The sequence below is a fragment of the Lontra canadensis genome, unplaced genomic scaffold, assembly GCF_010015895.1.
Source record: "Lontra canadensis isolate GAN:19392208 unplaced genomic scaffold, GSC_riverotter_1.0 scaffold71, whole genome shotgun sequence".
Taxonomy (NCBI): Eukaryota; Metazoa; Chordata; class Mammalia; order Carnivora; family Mustelidae; genus Lontra; species Lontra canadensis.
In genome coordinates this window covers 10,480,691-10,499,633 of record NW_022631065.1, presented here as the reverse complement: position 1 = coordinate 10,499,633, position 18,943 = coordinate 10,480,691, and the positions used below count along the sequence as shown (strand labels likewise).

The window sequence follows — 18,943 nt, the reverse complement described above, 5'->3', positions numbered from 1 at the left end:
AAATAAAAGAACTTCAGCCCAGGCATTCCTCTGCTACAAATTGAAAAATAATTAATAATGATAAACACTTACTGAATGCCTACAGTGGGTCAGACGCTTCTGTAAGCATTTTACACATATGTAATTTATTTCATCTTTAACTGGTAGCAGATTCGCAATTAATTTTTGTTAACAAACTAATACGTTTGTCATAAAACTGAGGTACAGAGAAATGAAGAAACCTGCCCACGTTCCCACGGCTAGAAAACAGCAGAGCTGGGATTTGAACCCAGGGCCAGTTGGCCCATGAGCTCAATCGGGTCCACTGCCAGTTTTTGTTTTTTTTTTTTTTAAATAAAGTTTGACCAGTATACAGCTGTGCTGGTTTGTTCACATACTGTTATGGCCGCTCTGCGCTACGGTGACAGCGTGTGGTTACAGCAGGGACTGTGTCTCACGAGACCTAAAAGGTTTACAGCCCAACACTTCACAGGAAAATATTGCTCACCCATGGTCTGGGTCTGCACATTAAGAAATGGTGGTCTTTTCCCAGTGCAGCGAGAGCTAAGATTGAGCAGGCCAGTGTCACACAGCTGGTGCAGGTGACAGGCAGAGACCAGGCCACCGTGCCTGCTCTACCCTCTCCTGACCCCGTGGGCTTGAGGGAGTGACTCAGCCTAGCTCAGCCAGGTCTTCCTCCTCCATTCGAGGGAAAGGCAGTGCCTCCTCCTCAGGGCTGCCTCAGGGTTGCCGGAGGAGTGTGCGTGAGGCACGCAGCTCATTAACTATGATTGCCCAACAGGGGAGGGTTTTCTTGTATGAAAAGATTTCTCTTCTGTTTCCTTTGAAGAGTTGGCCTCTGCTGTTTCTTCTCTATTCTAGAAGCTAAGAGAAGTTGGCCTTTGATTTAGCATGAATGACACATTTAGATTTTTTTTTTCAAGGTTATTAGAGAGAGAGAGAGAGAGAGAGAGCATGTGCATGAGAGAGAACACAAGCAGGGAGGAGGGGCTGAGAGAGAGAGAGAAGCAGACCCCACTGAGCAGGGAGCTGCATGCGGGGCTTGATCTCAGGACCCTGGGATCATGACCTGAGCCGAAGGCAGACACTTAACCAACTGAGCCACCCAGGCGCCCCTAGATAATTTTGAGTGTACTGTATCACAGATCACAACCTCCAGTGTCCTGTGGAGCTCACTGTGACTTCTGGGGCCACCTGACCTCTCTGAGGACCACTACAGAGGCAGCAGGATCTCATCCCAGGGATCTTATTTTCTTTCCTGTTTGTACCGCACAGTCCATCTCCCCTGAGGGGTTTGGGGCTGACAGGAGAGGTCTGTGTTAGGGGAAAGGGCTTTAGACCATCACTCTCTGAGGTGCTGACATGCTGACCCTCCAGCCCTTCACCCTCCTGGGTTTGTTTATTTTTCAGAGAAAGGTGACTTCCTGGCCTTGGACCTTGGGGGCACCAATTTCCGGGTCCTGCTTGTGCGCGTGAGGAATGGAAAGCGGCGCGGCGTGGAAATGCACAACAAGATCTACTCTATCCCGCAGGAGGTCATGCACGGCACAGGGGACGAGGTGAGACCAGGCGTGTGACACCTCTGGGAGGGGACCCCAGTGGATACCCATTCTCGCCCGGGAGGACGGTGCTTCCTTTCAGCCACGGTCCCAGGGAAGGCCAGGAGGCCTGGGGCTCTGGCCTGGTCTCCCCGCCGGGCTTGTGCCTGAGCGTGCATTTGTCCCCATTGGAGCCCCCGTGCTCGTGGCCAGGCCCTGTGGGGGTGGTCGGCCTACCCTGGCTGGGCCCCTCCCTCACTGCCTCACTTCTCCCTGCAGCTCTTCGATCACATTGTCCAGTGCATTGCCGACTTCCTGGAGTACATGGGCATGAAGGGCGTGTCCTTGCCTCTGGGTTTCACCTTCTCCTTCCCCTGCCAGCAGAACAGCCTGGATGAGGTAACAGAGTCTCCGGGGCGCCGGCCTCTGGGCTTTATTGACCCTACCCCAGCCTGGGTTTGGAACTGGGGAGAAGGTTGAGTTGAGAGTAGGCAAAGAAGGGCATGAGTAAGGAGTCATGACAACCGGCCTCATGATGGGCTTGGAGGTTACTTAGGGCACAATCTTCGGGGAAATGAAGATGGTGCTTACCAAAATACGAAGGACAAACGTTTTTACAGCATTTGACGCCAGACATGGTGCTAGGCTTCCTATGTGTGTCACCTCATTTAACCCACACGGCAACCATATAAGGTAGGTAGGTGTTTGCATGCCCATCTTGCAGGAAGGAAAACAGTCTACAGAGATGCCAGGTGTCTTGCCCCAGATCAGAAGGTTTGGGAGTGGCCAAGCCAGGATTTCGGAGCTGGTTCCTGATCCCTGAGCCCGTGTTCTCAGGGAAGCTCACCAGCTCCTGCAGGATATTTTCATTCGCCTCCTGGCGTTCAGATGCCCCAGTGCTTCTCTTGTCGTAGCTTTGCTTTTCATTCCTTTTCTGCCAGCCTTGGGTGAGTGAAGCAGGCAGGCTGAGAGCTGTGCGCTCCGCCGTTCCAGTCACGGTGTGTTGAGAACAGAGGAGAGCTGAGTACTATGCTTGGGCTTGTTCTGGGCTGACAGTCGACGTATGAGATGTTAGGATACTGTTGTCTAAGCAGTTGTTCCCCATCTTGATTGGTCCTCTAGAACAGGAACGTGCACACGTGTTTACACATGGACAGAGTGGCCAGGGTCCACAAGGCCTCATCCCTGCTTTAGGGGCTGAGGCACGAACTGTGCTGATGGCAAGTAAGCAAGGGCGGGAAGGCATGAGCTGCCGGTGGGAACGGGGCAGCGATGGGGTGCCAGAGCTCCGAGGACACGCAGTGTGATGTTAACCTGAGCACATACCTGGTGAGCATGAAGGAGACTTGGGTCGTCCTCCAAGTCTAAAGAAGGAGTGGATGGGGAAGAAGGGCAGGTAGGCCTGGCCATGTGCAGGAGAGCACGGAGGTGGGAAATGTCCCAGGTACAGGGAGCTCGGTCCGTCGGGGAAGAAAGGCCAGCATTTGGTGTAGGTTTCCAGAATAGGGCCTCCATGTTGCTCAGCTGAGTTTTGTAAGTGCTTCCTTCTCTTCCCCTCAGCTGAATTTATCATGTGCCCCAGTCTGCTGAAGACTTTGGGGGTGTCCGGCAATGAAAAACCTTGCCTTATGCGTTATTTCCCAACACCTGTGTCACCATGTGTCCCCTGTCCCTAGGGCAGTGTTGGTTTTCACTTTTTTGTTCTTTACCGGTTTTATTGAGCTGGTAACATGCACGCCGTAGAAGCTTAAGGAGTCCAGCACCAAAAAGTTTAGTTAGCATCTGCCATCCCCTATAGAGACAAAAGAAGAAAAAAAAGAATTAAAAAGTGGGCCTTTTTTTTTTTGTCTTATAAGAACTTTAAGGATCTTCTCTTTCACAATTTTCAAATACATTTTACAGGAATGTCTCCGTTTGCCTCAGTTTACCAAAGGGAACATACAGATACATACTTACGTGATACTTAGTGAAACATTGCTTATTATAATGAAAACATTAGGAACAAACCCAGTTGTTCGACACTTGGGAAATAGCTAACAAATTTCGAGCCATCCACTGTCTCGTATCAATAACTAGTTTTTTTTTTTTTTTTTTTTTTAAGAAATTTCAGTGATGGGGGCGCCTGGGTGGCTCAGTGGGTTAAGCCTCTGCCTTCGGCTCAGGTCATGATCTCGGGGTCCTGGGATCGAGTCCCGCATCGGGCTCTCTGCTCAGCAGGGAGCCTGCTTCCTCCTCTCTCTCTGCCTGCCTCTCTGCCTACTTGTGATCTCTCTCTGCCAAATAAATAAATAAAATCTAAAAAAAAAAAGAAATTTCAATGATGGGGGGAAAGAACTGATGGTAAGACACAAATTTTTTAAGAAAAAGGTAGTCTCTACAATATAAAAACCCACAAAAACCACAATTCATAAAACTTTTCCTACTGAAATATTTTTAAATAAACATGCCTTCCTTTTCATGCTATTATGTATATATCTTGAAGTATTTATCAGGTGACCCAAGAACACCTTCACTGTTTTACCCGAATGATAAGATTCTGGGTCATTGTATCAGATTTCATTCCATATGTTCTAAGTTTCTGTAGGGAGCATGTATATAGTTTAACATTATAAAAATTAAGAGCAGATAAAGTGGGAGCTGGGTTCTCTCTGTCATTCCATCTGTCTGTAAGCTGGGTTCTGCTCTGCTAAGATACCCTGTTGAGTGGGAAATCAGCAGGTGCCACGGCCCAGAGACCTCAAGCTGCCTCAACCACCTGGTGGCCTGGGGCGTGTCTCCCCACGGCAGAGGCCTCTGCGTGTGTTACTATAAAGGACCACCTGACATAATGTCATTTGATCATTCTGTAAACTTGAAAGTGCCAAATACAAAATTTCATTAGGGACACGGAGCTAATCTGTGGGCAAGACAGTCAGGTGGAGATGAGCACACCGTTATTAGGGTGTAGGTATGCAAAACCGGACATGGCTGGGATGTTAGCTTGTTTTTCCAAAAGTCCTGGGATCTGAGCACAGTGTGACACAGCCAGGCTGACTTGTGGTTCCAAACTCGCCTGGGCTGTAAAATGCCAAGGTGGTGGTGAGGCCAGGCAAGGCCTGGCCCAGATGTGGGTGGATAGTGAGCATCCAGCCCGTTTATGGATTCTGGCCTTGCAGGAAGGGCCCCAAGAGCCCTGAGTGCCTGTTTCCTGATGGGCTGCAGCAGTAGAGAGGGACCAGGGGACAATACACAAATCTGTTCTCCCACATGTAAAACCACCGCGTATCCATCTGTTCCCAGAGGTCCCTGTGACACAGCGGACAGCCATATTAAAGACGAGTGGCTTACAGTGGTCTGTGAGGAGAGGAGAGCACGTCTGTCCCTGGGGTGGTGTGAAGCCTGGCTGTCACTCAGCTAGGGTCATTCATGCCGGGAGAGTTTGACAATTAAGAGACTTCTGATGTAAATATAGGACAATGACAGAGCAAACTGCTTTTCCAGTGAAAGAAATGGGTACAGAGCTTGGCTCCATGGCTGGAGCAGTGGTGTGGTGCTTGGGGGCCCATGGAATTGGGGTGCCTGGGCCTTACCCTTGGCTTCGGGCCTTGGGCAGCTTACCCCAGAGCTGTAGTTGCCTAGAAAAGGGGCCTTATGATGACATTTCACCACTTTGCTGTGAGGAGTAAATGATGGAATGCATGCCTGGCAGGTGCGCTGTTGCGTGTGGGAGAGACCGTTGGTCACTGAAGGGGGGAACGTACTACTTGGTGGTGAGGTTGGGAACCGGGGACACAGCCAGGCTGCAGGGAAGGCACACATACCCTCTGATATCCTCCTCTATGGTCCTGTGTGATTTCCTTTTTCTTTTCTTTTCTTTTTTCAGAGCATCCTCCTCAAGTGGACTAAAGGCTTCAAGGCATCGGGCTGCGAGGGTGAGGACGTGGTCACACTGCTGAAGGAGGCCATCCACCGGCGAGAGGTGGGACAGGCGTGGGATGAGGCCCAGAATGACCTTGTTTAGAAAGTGGGGAGATGCTGGGAGCAGGCGTGTGGGTTAGGGGGAGAATGAACGTGATCCTTCAGTGATGATTGAGTGTCCCCTGTGTGTCAGGCCTTGCTCTTGGCACTGGGGACTCAGGAATGACCACAACAAACTCTTGAGCTATAAACAAACCCATGAGCTAATGTCAGGTGTTGTCGCACTGGGACAAGAAAGGAAGTCGGGTGAGGACAGGGTGAGTGGTCTGGAGAAGGGCACTCTTAATAGCACAACCAGGGAACGTCCCTGAGGAGGTGACACTTGAGCCCCTAGGGGCATGAATGAAAAGAGAGAATGAGCCATGCTGTATAAAGTACACTTTATATACACACAAATTTCCCTTGCAAGTGTCTGAAGGAAAATGTTGGGGTTCATTTGCCCTCTCAGGAGTTTGACCTGGACGTGGTTGCTGTGGTGAATGACACGGTTGGGACGATGATGACCTGTGGCTATGAAGACCCTCACTGCGAAGTCGGCCTCATCGTAGGTAAGGACCCGGCTCGGGACCCATAGGCTTGCGTGGAAGGAGGATGGTGCCGGGTGAGGGGCTAACATGTTGTGATTGGCAGGCACGGGCAGCAACGCCTGCTACATGGAGGAGATGCGGAACGTGGAGCTGGTGGAGGGGGAAGAGGGCCGCATGTGTGTCAACATGGAGTGGGGGGCTTTTGGGGACAACGGATGCCTCGACGACTTCCGCACGGAATTTGATGTGGCTGTGGATGAGCTCTCCCTCAACCCCGGCAGACAGAGGTGGGTGCCCCAGTGCGTGTGGGTCCTGGTACATGTCTGTGAGGGGCTGGGAGTAAGCACTGGAAGGTAATGAGCCCAGAACATGGGAACGATCCCAGGGAACCCCACGGGCCTCAGGCAGGCACTGTTGTCAGAGTTGCTAAAGGCCATGGGTCAGTGTGTGCAGACAGCAGCTGTCCTGCCCAAGCGAATCAAGCAGCACGTCCTTTCCCGCCCAAGGGATTCAGCATGCCCTCTCCTTGCTAATGCCCAGGGCGTCTCCCTCTCCTCTATAACCTCTGTGAACGTTACCGGCATTGCAGGTTCGAGAAAATGATCAGTGGCATGTACCTGGGTGAGATCGTCCGAAACATCCTCATCGATTTCACCAAGCGTGGGCTCCTCTTCCGTGGCCGCATCTCAGAACGACTCAAGACAAGAGGGATCTTTGAGACCAAGTTCCTGTCTCAGATTGAGAGGTGAGAATTAGGGCCCAGGGTTGGGTGGGACCTCTGTCCTCCCTTTAATGGGACAGCAAGCCGAAGGGTTTCCAGACCCCAAGTAAGACCAGGGTATGGCTTCTATTACAGGTCAGTTTGGTTGCAGAGACAGTCATACTGTACTGTTTATTGAGTAACTTATGGATAGTTGGCATTTTAAGCATGAAAAATCCTGCTGAGTTGCCAGGTGTCCTTGCAAAGTCATATTGTTGGGTTTTAGGCCAACTCTCAAAGGTGGGAAGATAACCTGTGCACAGGCAATAAATTGGGAACGCACAGAGGATGTGGCCTGTTAAAGCATTCGTGCCTGGCAGGAGGACGCTTCTGACCACAGCTGCGGTGATGGGAGAAGCAGGGTCGAGTGAGGGCTGGCATGCCAGGCGGTCAGAAATCAGGCCGTGCAGTGGCTTGTTAGAGCACAGCCTCTCTCCTCTTGGCCAGTAATGGCAGCAAGGTCCCCTGCAAATTAGAACAGGGCCTTTTGGAGCCCTTCATGAAGGACTGCTGGGCATCACTCTCTGGTGCGTGGGAAAGCAGGAGGCAGGCGAGCGGCCGGGTTGGGGGCCATAGCGCTTCTGCACCAGTGAAGAGAAGAACTATGTTCACGTCTGCGTGTCCGTTTGTGTGCAGGAGGCCGATTCCTAAGACCATTCCCTTGATAGAATAACAAGTATATTCTTCTTACAATTCGATTCATGTCTTATTTCATGAAGAGTGTGCGCGAGTCGCCATCAGACCCCCCCTGGGAGGGGGAGTAGAGCTGGAGCGAGGATCTGTGCTAGGAGGTAGGGGTGCCTCTTGACCCAGGAACAACGTGGAGGAAGTGGGTAGGAAAGAGCTTTGCAGCTGAAAATGCCCACTGCCGGCATCCACACTGCCTTTATTCTTGCTAAACAAGTGGAACGCTAGACGGTGACTTTCCCTAGACTGTTCTCTTGAGTACCAGCTGTAATGAGCAGTGCCGCGCCTCATGTGGGCCAGGTGGAAATAGGAGCTGTGTCTTGGCATTGCTGTCACAGCCGGGAGGGTTCCCAGGGGATCCAGTGGGATGAGCATTGGTTTCTGGACCGAGTTCAAAAACAGGAGGCACCTGGTAGGGGCTGCTGCCAGGCCAGACCCCTGGCGTGTGGGCTGCCAGCCGCTCGTGTATGTGACTGAACACTCGCTGTCCCCCCGCAGTGACTGCCTGGCGCTGCTGCAGGTCCGTGCCATCCTGCGTCACCTGGGGCTCGAGAGCACCTGTGACGACAGCATCATCGTCAAGGAGGTGTGCATCGTGGTGGCACGGCGGGCAGCCCAGCTCTGTGGCGCAGGCATGGCCGCCGTGGTGGACAAGATACGAGAAAACCGGGGGCTGGACACCCTCAAAGTGACCGTGGGTGTGGACGGGACCCTGTACAAGCTGCATCCCCAGTGAGTACCTGACCTCCGCTCTCCCGTCCATCTCTCTCTCTGTCCAGCTCTTTCCTTACCCACCCCCGCCATTTTACAGCAAACCGCCTAGTGTTCCAAGTGAGTGTTCATAGCATAGACGCTTGAGTTTAAAGGTTAATAACCAGCAGTAGGCCTGTGTTTGACCACCCAGCTTGTAGGACTCGGTATCACACCCCTGACCCCTGCCGGGGGAAGGTCCTCTGGTGACTCGGTCCCTAGCTGCCTTTCCCTGTGTGTCTGTGTTTGCACCGTACTGTTTGGTTTTCCTTAAATTTGAACCAGTTGTGAGGGGAATCCCCCTGGGCATCTCTCCTTTCGGGACTGGCTTCTCCGACACAGAATGTATAGTTTTGAGATGCATCCACCTGGAAGTGTGGGATCGCAGTTTGTGAATTTTCCAGGCTGTGGAGCATACCTTTGAATGAGTATACTATAGTTTTATTGTACTGCTGATGGATATTGGGTTATTTCTAGATTGTGTCCGTTACAAACAGTGCTCCTGAGAACATTCTGGGAAGGTATGCTGGAGCTCCAGAGTGGGGTATTTTCTGTAGTCTGGCATGGAAGCTTGCCGACTAGAGCCATGACGCTTTTTGTAAATAAAGTTTTATTGGAATTCGCCCCTGCCTACTCACATATGTGTTGTCTCTGGCTGCTTTCATGCTACGGTGACAGAGTAGTTACCCACAAGGCTGAGAGTATCTACTGTCTGGCTTCTGATAGAAAGTGTGTCGCTCAAACCTCCCCAACCCCAGTGTGGAAGCACTGAATTCCCTTTTCTTTCTACACTTTTCCCTGTCTCTCCATCTCTCTTCTTCTCTCATCAACTGTTGTTCTGTCCCTTCCTCTCTCATTTGCATATGTTTTGAGTAAATCATCCTGAATTCAGGAATTGCCCCAATCCCTTCCCCCTGCTTCCCTGCTCAAAGTTAAAAGAATAGAGCTGTTATCCTGGTCTGGGCAGTAGGTGGGAAAGAGTGAGGACAGAGAGAGTCCTTGATGGAAATGTTGCCTCAGAGAGAAGCTTGCCTTTCCAAGCCCATTCTCTTGATGATCAGTGCCTCGTAAGTGGGAATCTTGGTCCCAGATGAGAGTCGGGAGGGGGACAGAAGTCAAGCTCCTGATGCTACGTGTGTTCCATAGATGACGAGGGCATCGCTATAACCAATATCCATTAGCTTTACAATAAAACTGCAGTATACTCATTCAAAGATACGCTCCACAGCCTGGAAAATTTACGAACTGCAATCCCATACTTCCGATGCATCTCAAAACTTACATGCTATGTGGGAGAAGCCAGTCCCAAAAGGAGAGAGGGCAGGAATTCTCCTCATGACAGGTTCAAATAGAAAGAAAACCAAACAGTATGGTACCCTGCTGTGTTGGGGGACATGGTGACTATCTCTTTCTCTGATCCCATACTGAAAGCTCGATGATCACCATAATGTGCCAACAGCAAGCCCCTGAGCCTGCTCCTTTCATCTTTAATGGCATTTGGATTAGATGTGGGTCTGTGTGAGTCCATACCCCTGGAAAATAAAGTATTACATGCATGGGGCTTGGTCTTCCAGAGTTCGTGGACAGGCTATGTACTTCCACAGGGCACACCTGTGGTGCCCATGACCCTTGACCCTGTCTTCCACTGGTGAATTTTAAGAACACAACCCCAGAATCTCAGACAGTTGCCTTCCAGTGGCTCTCTGCTCCCACTTGGCCTGCTGTGACATAGACTTGGGGCATGTTGCCAGCCGCTCGAAGCCGTGGTTTTCTGATACACACAATACATAGTGAGTGTTTAATACATGATAGTTGTCATCCTTTTGCTCACCTCAGTAATTCCAGGATCACTTCCTAGGATCTCACCTTGGGGGACATAAATTAATCACGACTGAGGTGTTCTTTTTTCCCCCTGTGTCTTCCTCCCCATGTTTGCAGCTTTGCCCAAGTGATGCATGAGACGGTAAAGGACCTGGCTCCGAAATGTGACGTGTCCTTCCTGGAGTCAGAGGACGGCAGCGGGAAGGGGGCAGCGCTCATCACTGCTGTGGCCTGCCGCATCCGCGATGCTGGCCAGCGGTAGAGTCCCTGAATTGGAAGGGACTTCCTCTGGTTCCCCGTCTTCCCTGCTTTAAATTATAAAATGTCACCTCCTGTGTCATAGATGGGCCCCTGGGCATTTCCTTGGCAGAGAGGGGACTGGGTGTGGTCTCTCTGGATACTCACTGTTGAGTTTAGTGCCCAAGCCTTGGCCCTCCCGAGATCCATATGTTTTGAAATAAGGACTTGTTCATACTTGTCACCTACTGGTTCTTTGAAAACTCAAGACAGATTTTAACCTTTAGTCCTCCCCCTGGCCAAATTCCACATCCCTGCTTAATCCTGCAGGATGGGGACACTAATGAGAAGATACGGTGGCTTCTCCATGGACTCTGAGCACGGTATTTCTAGGTGAAGAGCAATCCCCACTCAGAGGCCGATGATGTTTCTCCTCTGAGATCTGGAGGGACTGCCACTCACTTGAGCCTGATTCTCCCACAGGCAGAAGGGGTAGGGGTGGGAAAAGACCAGCAATGGGGGATCCATGGATAGCCACGTGGCACCCCCTCTTTAACCTCCTTTACGTGCCTGGTGGGTTCCAGCAGAGGCTCAGCTCTGGAATTACAGCATCCTGAATCCGAGAAAGCAACACCAAGGCCACACGTGGGTTCCCGAGTCATCTATGAGCAATGGACCTTTGGGGGCAGGGGAGACTTTTTGGTCTGTTTTTAAAATTTTTCCTGCAGAAGTGGAAACAACTCTTACTTTCATTTTAATTTATGTTTGAAATTTATTTAGTTCATGAAGTACATCCGTTCCTTTACCTTGACACTGTATGTAATGATTGGTTGTATGTAATGTATTTATATGTCAGTGTGTTATGTACATAAACACACAGAGTCTTTCCAGACTTGGCCTCTGTAGTAGACGAGCGTCACTAGAGGATGGAAGGTGAAGATACTGACAGGTTACTAGAAATACCTCATTCGCCTGCGGGAAGAGAAGGGAAACCCCTTCAGGGTGAGTGAATGGCCAAGTAGCTCCTTCCCAGCTCCTTTTTTACCTGCAGTCCGGAAACCGTGGAAGACAGGGCACAGCGAGGGAAGCTGGGTCTATGGATGGAAGAAACCGCAGCAACTGGCTCTTCTCTGTAGACCTTCCTGGGGCACCAGAACACGGGCTCTTAACCAAAGCAGACAGGAATCCTTTCAAACAGACTCACTTAAGAATTGTTTATTCTTAGGGCAGTCAGTATTTTTAAGCTCTCTGAGAAGATAAAGGAGGCCACCAAGAGCATTTCTTAAAAAATTCTGTCTCCCTGTTAATAGCAAACCAAAACCAAACAATGAAACAATCAAACGCAGAAAACCTCAGGGACAACACTTTCAAAGGTGGATTTGTGCCCTCCCGGCAAAACTGATGTGTTTTGTAAATGTTTTTCTAAGAAGCGTTGTCCGAGGGCTTCTGGAGGCTGAGCTGTTTTTGTACACAGTATTTATTCCCAACTGTTGATGGGGGTGAGGGGAGTGGGGTGGCCTGAGATCTTCCACGCTCTACCTTTCAGGGGTGCAGTTAATTCTGAACCTGAAGGCCACTTACTCCATAAAATACGGACACTCTCACACTGCAACTACACAGTAAAGAGGGAATGGCCCTAGAACACTATTGAGTAGGCGTCAAGGATCACAACAAGGAAGCAAAAACAGGGCTGAGTAGCACCCGGCTTTGCACATTTATCATACTTGTACTAAGAACGTCTAGATCCGAGTATCACTAAAGAACGCCCAAGAAGTAGAGATGAATTTTAACTTTTAAACTTGAAAATTAGGCTCTGTCTGTGAAATTGCACCTTTTTTTTTTTTTAAAGGTAGAGCTGTGTGTGTGTGCATGTGGCTATTCAAAATATGTTGTTGGTTTCCAAAATGGAAAATGCATTTTGAACGTCTGTGTTCCCACAGTTAGGTGACTGTTCCTTGCTGATGCTGCTTTGCCTGGTGTAAACACAGTCTCAGTCTTCAGCTGGGATGTGTTGAATCTCAAATCTTTGAGCACTCAGTCTAGTAAATGTGTTGTCATGTATAATAAAGAGCTAGTTGAATTAACTATGTGATGTTAACTATTAATAAATTTTAACATTTTTCAAAATACCCAGCGTGTGGTTCATGAGGATTTTTTTTTTTTTTTTTTTTTTTTTTTTTTAAGAGTGCAGGCACATTAGTACTCCCTGCGTGGTCTGAACAATTGATGACTGTCTCGATAATGGTAAGAGGCTTGCTTGATAGGCATGTGGCAGAGACTTGTCCTGACCCCAGATACTTCTCTTCCCAGAAACTCAGTTCCAGTGGAACTGGAAGATAGATGACCTTTCCTAGGCCATTTTTGAGCCCCTAGCTTTCATGCATCAGGAAGAAGTGTGGCAGGCACAGGAGACTACCATGAAGGAGTTTGGCTGAGCCATTAGCAGAGGCCTCCGGGGCTCTGGCTGGTCTCTGTAGGTATGTGACTCAAATTCAGGATGGAAAGCCGCTACTTAGAACATCTGAAGAGCATGTACCTCTGTCCTCTCCTTGCCTTTCCCCTCTCTCCAATAAACATAATACAAACCTGGGCAATCCCTTCCACATGAGACCCTACTGACCCCCATGGTCATGGCCCCATTTGACAATGAGATTATGGAAGTATCTCCTACACTGTTGGGGTGCAAGCTGGTACAACCATTTAGATGGGGGGAAAAGAGGCAACGTGCATCAAAGGCATGTTTTGTGTAATTTTCTAGAAATTTGTACAGAGGAAACAGATGGAGATCAAGAATCATCTTTGAGGGTATTGACTATTACATGCTTTATAATAACAAAAAAGAGCACCCCATCCAGGGGGACTGCCTATCCTGTGTCAGAGTCCAGTCAGGAAGATAATCCATGCCCGTTATTTCAGATTTTAGTGCAGGGGCTTGGTTATACGGGTGATGAAAGAGCTGAGAAGCCAGAGAGTAACACCGAAAAATCAGCCTTTCTATCCCAGTGGCTGGGCCAAAGGCCAAAAGCTGGGGAGAGGGTGGAACCACAGAGCAGGGGAAAAGGGTGGTTAGAAATAACCCTCCCATCTAGTTTTCTGCAGTGTCTCTCTTGGCCAAACCTGGCAGGGAACCAGCTGTAAAGGGAGACTGAGCAGAGCAGAGAAGGTGAGCCCAGGCTGCGAGCAGTAAGTAACTTGCATGGACCCTTAAAACCATGACAGTGTTCTAGAAGAACATTTAATTTGGGAGTGTGGACAGCATGCTGTTTCATGCTGAAAGTATGTTATACAACACATTATCATCCTGGTTTTGTTAAGAGATTATATAGCCTGTGAGGATTATCATGTTTCCCTGAATGTCCCCTCTGCCTCGCTGGACAGCGGGCTCGAATAAGGCCTCCATCTGTGGTAATGGCCGCAGCACCCCCTCAGCTGACCCCCCACCCCTCTGGGATTCGGGCACCGCCATGGGAGACCCTCCGCGTTGCACCCCTGCGCTCACCGGTTCCCCTTTCTTGGGCTCTGCCCAGCTCCCAAAGCCGCCTCCTGAGTCGGGGGTTGAGGGGGATCCCCTCACCACTAGGAAAACCATTTCCTTCACGCAATTGGATGGTCTGTACCCAAGTTCCTTGGAGCTGGGAAATAGCTTTTCCAGTTTCTGTCAAGCCCGTTGCGCCTTTTTTTCTGTTACTTTGTTTTCTTTAGGCCCCAGCTGCAAGAGCTGAATTACGCTCCTCAGTTCAGCGCATTTATTTTTTAATCCTTGCAAGGATCCTTCTTGCTTTTTTATCTTATTCTCCTTTATCCTCCTTTCTCTTTACCCTTCTCCACTCAAGATCAGCAATCATGTTACTGCGTTGATGTGATGTGCAACTTATTTGTGTGTCTGAAGCATATATTGCTTTGTGGGCATGCTTTTTTTTTTTTTTTTTTTACAAATGTTACTGACTGAAAGTCTTTTTTTTTTTTTTCCCTCAAGTTAAGCATCACGCTTTTAAAGACCCACAGCTGCGGCTGTGCGTTCTTTTAACCCATTCCTTCCCATTACAGCGCAACCTCCCATGTGCGCATGCGCCATGTTCCCACCCACGCTCCCAGTGATGCACTGACGTTGTGGCTCGGCCCCGCTCTGGCTGAACAAACATCCGTGCGGCAAGTGTCTTTGCACGTGTCCCCTTAATCATCTTTGGATGATCTCTCAGGGCCTGTACGCGGAGCGGGAGAGCGGGATCACAGATCGTTCATTTCCTTCATCTGACCCCTGTTGCCAGGCTCTTCTGAAAGGCTGCTCCCAGGCGCCAACGGCGAATCTCTGGCACCCCTGGGCATTATCCAGCTTCCTAGTTTTTATTAATGTGCTGGGCGTAAAGTGAGATTGCATAGTTGGTCCAATTTACATTTCTCTACAAGAAGCGTGAGCATCTCTTTGGATGTTTCTTAGCTTTTAAGGTCTTCAGTTCACTGCCCGTTGACATTCTTTGCTGACTTTGTAACCAGGGTTCTTTTTCCTTGCTGATTGACCAGAGTCCCTTGTTGGATGTAGGACTCAGTCTGTTGTTGCCTTAGGTATGACTAGCTTCTCCTAGTCTGTTATTCGTGCCACGGGCATCCTTTCTTGACTAGGAGTCCTTTCTTTTGTTGTAAGCAAATCCACTCACATGGCTTGACCTTTCTCATCCTTAGCCCACTGACATTGTCTTGTTACTGTTAGGTATAGTGTTACCTTTTTTTTTTTTTTTTTAATAGTGTTAACTTTTCACTTAAAAGGGATAATGTAAACCCTGTGCATGTGCACCTCCCATATAATGGGTAAGGTCCAGTTTTGTTTGGGTTTTTTTTTTTTTTTAAATATTTTATTTATTTGACAGAAATCACAACTAGGCAGAGGCAGGCAGAGAGAGAGGAGGAAGCAGGCTCCCCGTGGAGCAGAGAGCCTGATGCCGGGCTCGATCCCAGGACCCTGGGATCATGACCTGAGCCGAAGCCAGAGGCCCTAACCCACTGAGCCACCCAGGCGCCCCTTTCTTTTTTTTTTTTTTCTTTCTTTCTTTTTTTTTTTTTTTTAATATTTGATTTATTTGACAGAGAGAAATCACAACTAGGCAGAGAGGCAGGCAGAGAGAGAAGATGGGTTTGGTTTTTTAATGTGGACGGGTGAGTTAGTCTGTCCTTCCCCATTGTTTTGTAGCAGCGTTTCAGAAACATACGAAGTTTGCCAGGGTCTGGCTCTGCTTTTTTCTGTCCTGATCTCCCTTGTTTGTTCTTGAGCCAGTAACTGACTTTCTAACACCACGACTTTCTAGGGTGCCTTAGTGTCTAGCAAAGCAAGTCTCTCCTCTTTTCTTTTTCAGACTCGACTGAGTCAAGGCCCATTATTACTCCGTGTAAATTTTAGAAAAAGTCTGCCAAATCTCTGAAGAAAAATCAGCTTCAAGTTTGATTAGAGTTACAATGACTGTAGCGATTTTCGGAGTAGAATGACATTTTGCATGTTCACAAGAGCTTAGAACGTCTCTGTGTATTCATGTAATCTTTTCTGCCTTTTCTCAGAGTTTCAAAGTTTACTCTATAGAGATTTTGTGAATTCTTTTGTTAAATTAATCCCCAGACAGTTTATACTTGCTGTGCAGGGTCCTTGATTTTTATTATATTTTCTGGTTGGTTTTCCCAGAGTGTTTCAGCCTCAATGCGACTGACATTTAGGGCTGACTGATCTTTCGTTGTGAGGGCTGTCCTGTGCCCTGTGGGATGTTCGCAGCATCCCTGGCCTATACACCATCAGACACCAGTAGCATCCCCTAACCCAGTTGTGACAAAATGGCTTCGGACATTGCCAAATGTACTCCGGGGGTGGGGTTGTCCCATAAAATACTGACCTAGTATTTTATTCCCAATATTCCGTGGGACATGTTTGACCACATATTATTTAGTGCGTATCTGAAATTCAGATTTAATGGATGGTCCTTTTAAATTTTGTTAAATTTATCAACCTTACCTGGGAGGTATAATCAGTCCTAGTTGAGAACAACTGGTGTAGAGAAACATTATTAATTATGGTAGGCTTTATTCTGTAGGGTTTTTTTTTTTCTTTTAAGATTTTTATTTACTTATTTGATAGAGAAAGAGCACAAGTAGGCAGAGTGGCCAGCAAATGGAGAGGGAGGAACAGACTCCCCACCGAACAGGGAGCCCCATGCGGACGGAGCTCGACCCTAGGACCCTGGGGATCATCACCTGAGCCGAAGGCAGGCACTGAGTTAACCAGCTAACTGGTTAACAGTTAACTGTTAACTGGTTAACAGTTAACCAACTGAGCTATCCAGGTACCTCTGTGTAGTCTCCACTCTTGATCAGATATACATTTGATATTTTAAAAAAAGATGTTATTTAATTAGAGAGCTTGAGTGGGGGAAAGGGTAGAGGGAGAGAGAGAAAGAGATTCTCAAGTAGATTCCTTGCTGAATGCAGAGCCCAGTGAGGGGCTCTATTTCATGACCCTGGGATCATGACCTGAGCCAAAATCAAGAGTCAGGCTCTCAACTGACTGAGACTCCCAGCACCTTGCCCATTTGCTATTTTAGCAGGACTACTTCAAATGGGTCCTTACATACTGTGTTGTGTCTGTGCTTGGTCCTCCCCCTTCATTGTATATTTGTATATTTCAATGTATCATTTCTCTTTCTCATCCCTTTTCTTGATCAGTCTTGGCAGAATTTTATTTCATTAATCTTTTTTAAAGAATTAGCTTATAAGTTCTGTTAATTTTTGTTCTTTTTCTTCTCCGCTTCATTAATGTTTGCCCTTGTATGTTTCTTCCTTCTTTCTTGTTTCTTGACCTTGCTTTGCTGCTCCTGTTCCAACTTTTTCAGTGAGTTGTTTGGCTTGTCTTTGAAATTATGTTTCCCTCTATCTACTATGTTAAGTCCTGCACATTTTGAAACACTGCATTGGAATTCTAAGTAATTAGTAATTTGGCAAAAGTTTTCTTTTTTTTCTCTTTTTAAAATTCAATATTAGTTTCCAGTAGTATGTTTTTGACAGTATCACTCTGTTACTCTTTTCTGATTTTTTGGGGATGATGGTCTGAGAATATGGTCTGTTTGATAATGAATCTTCAGAATTATTAAGTCGTCCTTTGTGGCATACTACATGGGCAGTGCTGTAACCCTTCTATATGTGTCTGAAAAGTCTTGTCTTCTCTGGTGTTGGACACAGAGAACTGGACAGAGAGAGATGAAAAGATAAACACTGAGCCAGAGTGGACATATTCTACAGCTTTTCTGACCTATTGACAATGGAAGCCCAGGTGACCTTTATTTTCTTCTTGGACAACAGTTGCTTTCGTTTGTGTTTCCAAATGTTCTTGAAATTGGTGTCAGAGGTCTAACACACACCCCTCCCCTCCCCAGCGGATAAGGGCACTGCTCTGGCCAGAAGGTGACATTTGCCACTGCAGATCAGGTGGATGACTCACTCCTCCTTCCTGGCCCGCCATCTTGCTCTGTGAAATGAAGGGATTTAAGCTCCTGCCCAGCTCGAACGTTTATGTGCTGTTATTTGTAAGCTCCATCTGCTGTTGGCGTGGTTAGCTGACAACCCTGGCACCACGGGCCAGGCTCCGATGCCAGAGTGGCTGGAAGCCTCACAAACCCGGGCCCTCCAGGGCAAGCATGCTCCCACCCACATGTGGGGGATGAGGCCTTCCTTACTGCAGTATCAGGGGATGATGTGGCCTTTCCCCTTCTTCTACTTAGTGATAAACATATTGCTTTCTGTGTCATGTTCTCTGTTTTCCAGGCTGCGAGCCCATTTCCAGGGAGAGCAGACATGAAGGACGCTGCTTGGAATGCTGAAATAAACAGGTATCCATACCCTTGGCAGGCCCAGGGCTTCGGGCCTGCTGAGGGACAAATGTGTGCTCTCTGTTTTATTAAATGTTTTCCTTTTTAATAAACAGTAGGAAATGCCAGAACGGTCCGCGGCCGTCTGCCGACGCTGGGGACTGGGGAAGATGTACTCGTAGTCATCTGAGCTGCTATTTTCCTGTTCTACTCAGCCATGCCCGGAATGCCCTCACCTTGGGATTCCTCACCTTGGTGTCCCACAGAACCATCTTCTCCTTCTTTCAGCAAAATCAAGTGACCCTCTCTTGGGCCAGTTTCTATACATCTCAAAGCCCCAGGTGCTGCCCCCAGTCCATTTTCCCATGTTCCAGAGAGTGGAAGTGCAGGGGTGGGGGTGAGGGTGGGGAGGCGTGTGTGCGCATGTGTATTATCCAGTTTATATACATTATACGTGAAGCAAGTATGAATTTGCTTCCCCATGCTCAAATGCAAGAAATGGTACAGCACTGAAGTTAGCTCTGAACTCTCCCTCACCGAGAGGATGAAATGGCCAATATCGGGTATTATTGGGGTGCCCTTCCCCTACCCAGTCCCTGGGGACAACACAGTCCCACAAGCACCTGAGAAAGGGCCTTCGGTTCTGGGCACACAGGGGACCCCAGCTTTCCAAGCTCAGGTGACCTGTTGGAGAAGCACTGGTGCCTGCTATCCTGCCGGGGCCCCTGAGCAAGTACCCATCTCACTCAGCAGCAGATGCTGGTCCAGACCCTGCTTTGGCGCCCCTGGAAGCAGCACCTACATCCCATTGGGCAAATGCCCAGCCCT

The 18,943-nt window shown here is 48.6% G+C and overlaps 1 protein-coding gene and 1 long non-coding RNA gene across 3 annotated transcripts in view; both read left to right on the top strand.

Moving 5' to 3' along the window:
* HK2 (hexokinase 2) overlaps nucleotides 1-11,865 on the top strand; it is a 58,840-nt gene extending 46,975 nt beyond the window's left edge. For both annotated transcript variants that reach the window (XM_032880705.1, XM_032880704.1), the window contains 8 exons: nucleotides 1,411-1,559; nucleotides 1,818-1,937; nucleotides 5,401-5,496; nucleotides 5,944-6,043; nucleotides 6,126-6,309; nucleotides 6,612-6,767; nucleotides 7,968-8,201; nucleotides 10,158-11,865. In XM_032880705.1, the coding sequence (XP_032736596.1) occupies nucleotides 1,411-1,559; nucleotides 1,818-1,937; nucleotides 5,401-5,496; nucleotides 5,944-6,043; nucleotides 6,126-6,309; nucleotides 6,612-6,767; nucleotides 7,968-8,201; nucleotides 10,158-10,302 (1,184 nt within the window). In that variant the 3' untranslated portion in view covers nucleotides 10,303-11,865. The remainder of the gene's footprint in view (nucleotides 1-1,410; nucleotides 1,560-1,817; nucleotides 1,938-5,400; nucleotides 5,497-5,943; nucleotides 6,044-6,125; nucleotides 6,310-6,611; nucleotides 6,768-7,967; nucleotides 8,202-10,157) is intronic.
* Nucleotides 11,866-17,537: 5,672 nt separating this feature from the next.
* LOC116881069 lies at nucleotides 17,538-18,363 on the top strand. The gene is made up of 3 exons (XR_004385344.1): nucleotides 17,538-17,580; nucleotides 18,072-18,136; nucleotides 18,331-18,363. It is a non-coding gene; the product is annotated as an uncharacterized LOC116881069 (long non-coding RNA).
* Nucleotides 18,364-18,943: the final 580 nt, after the last annotated feature.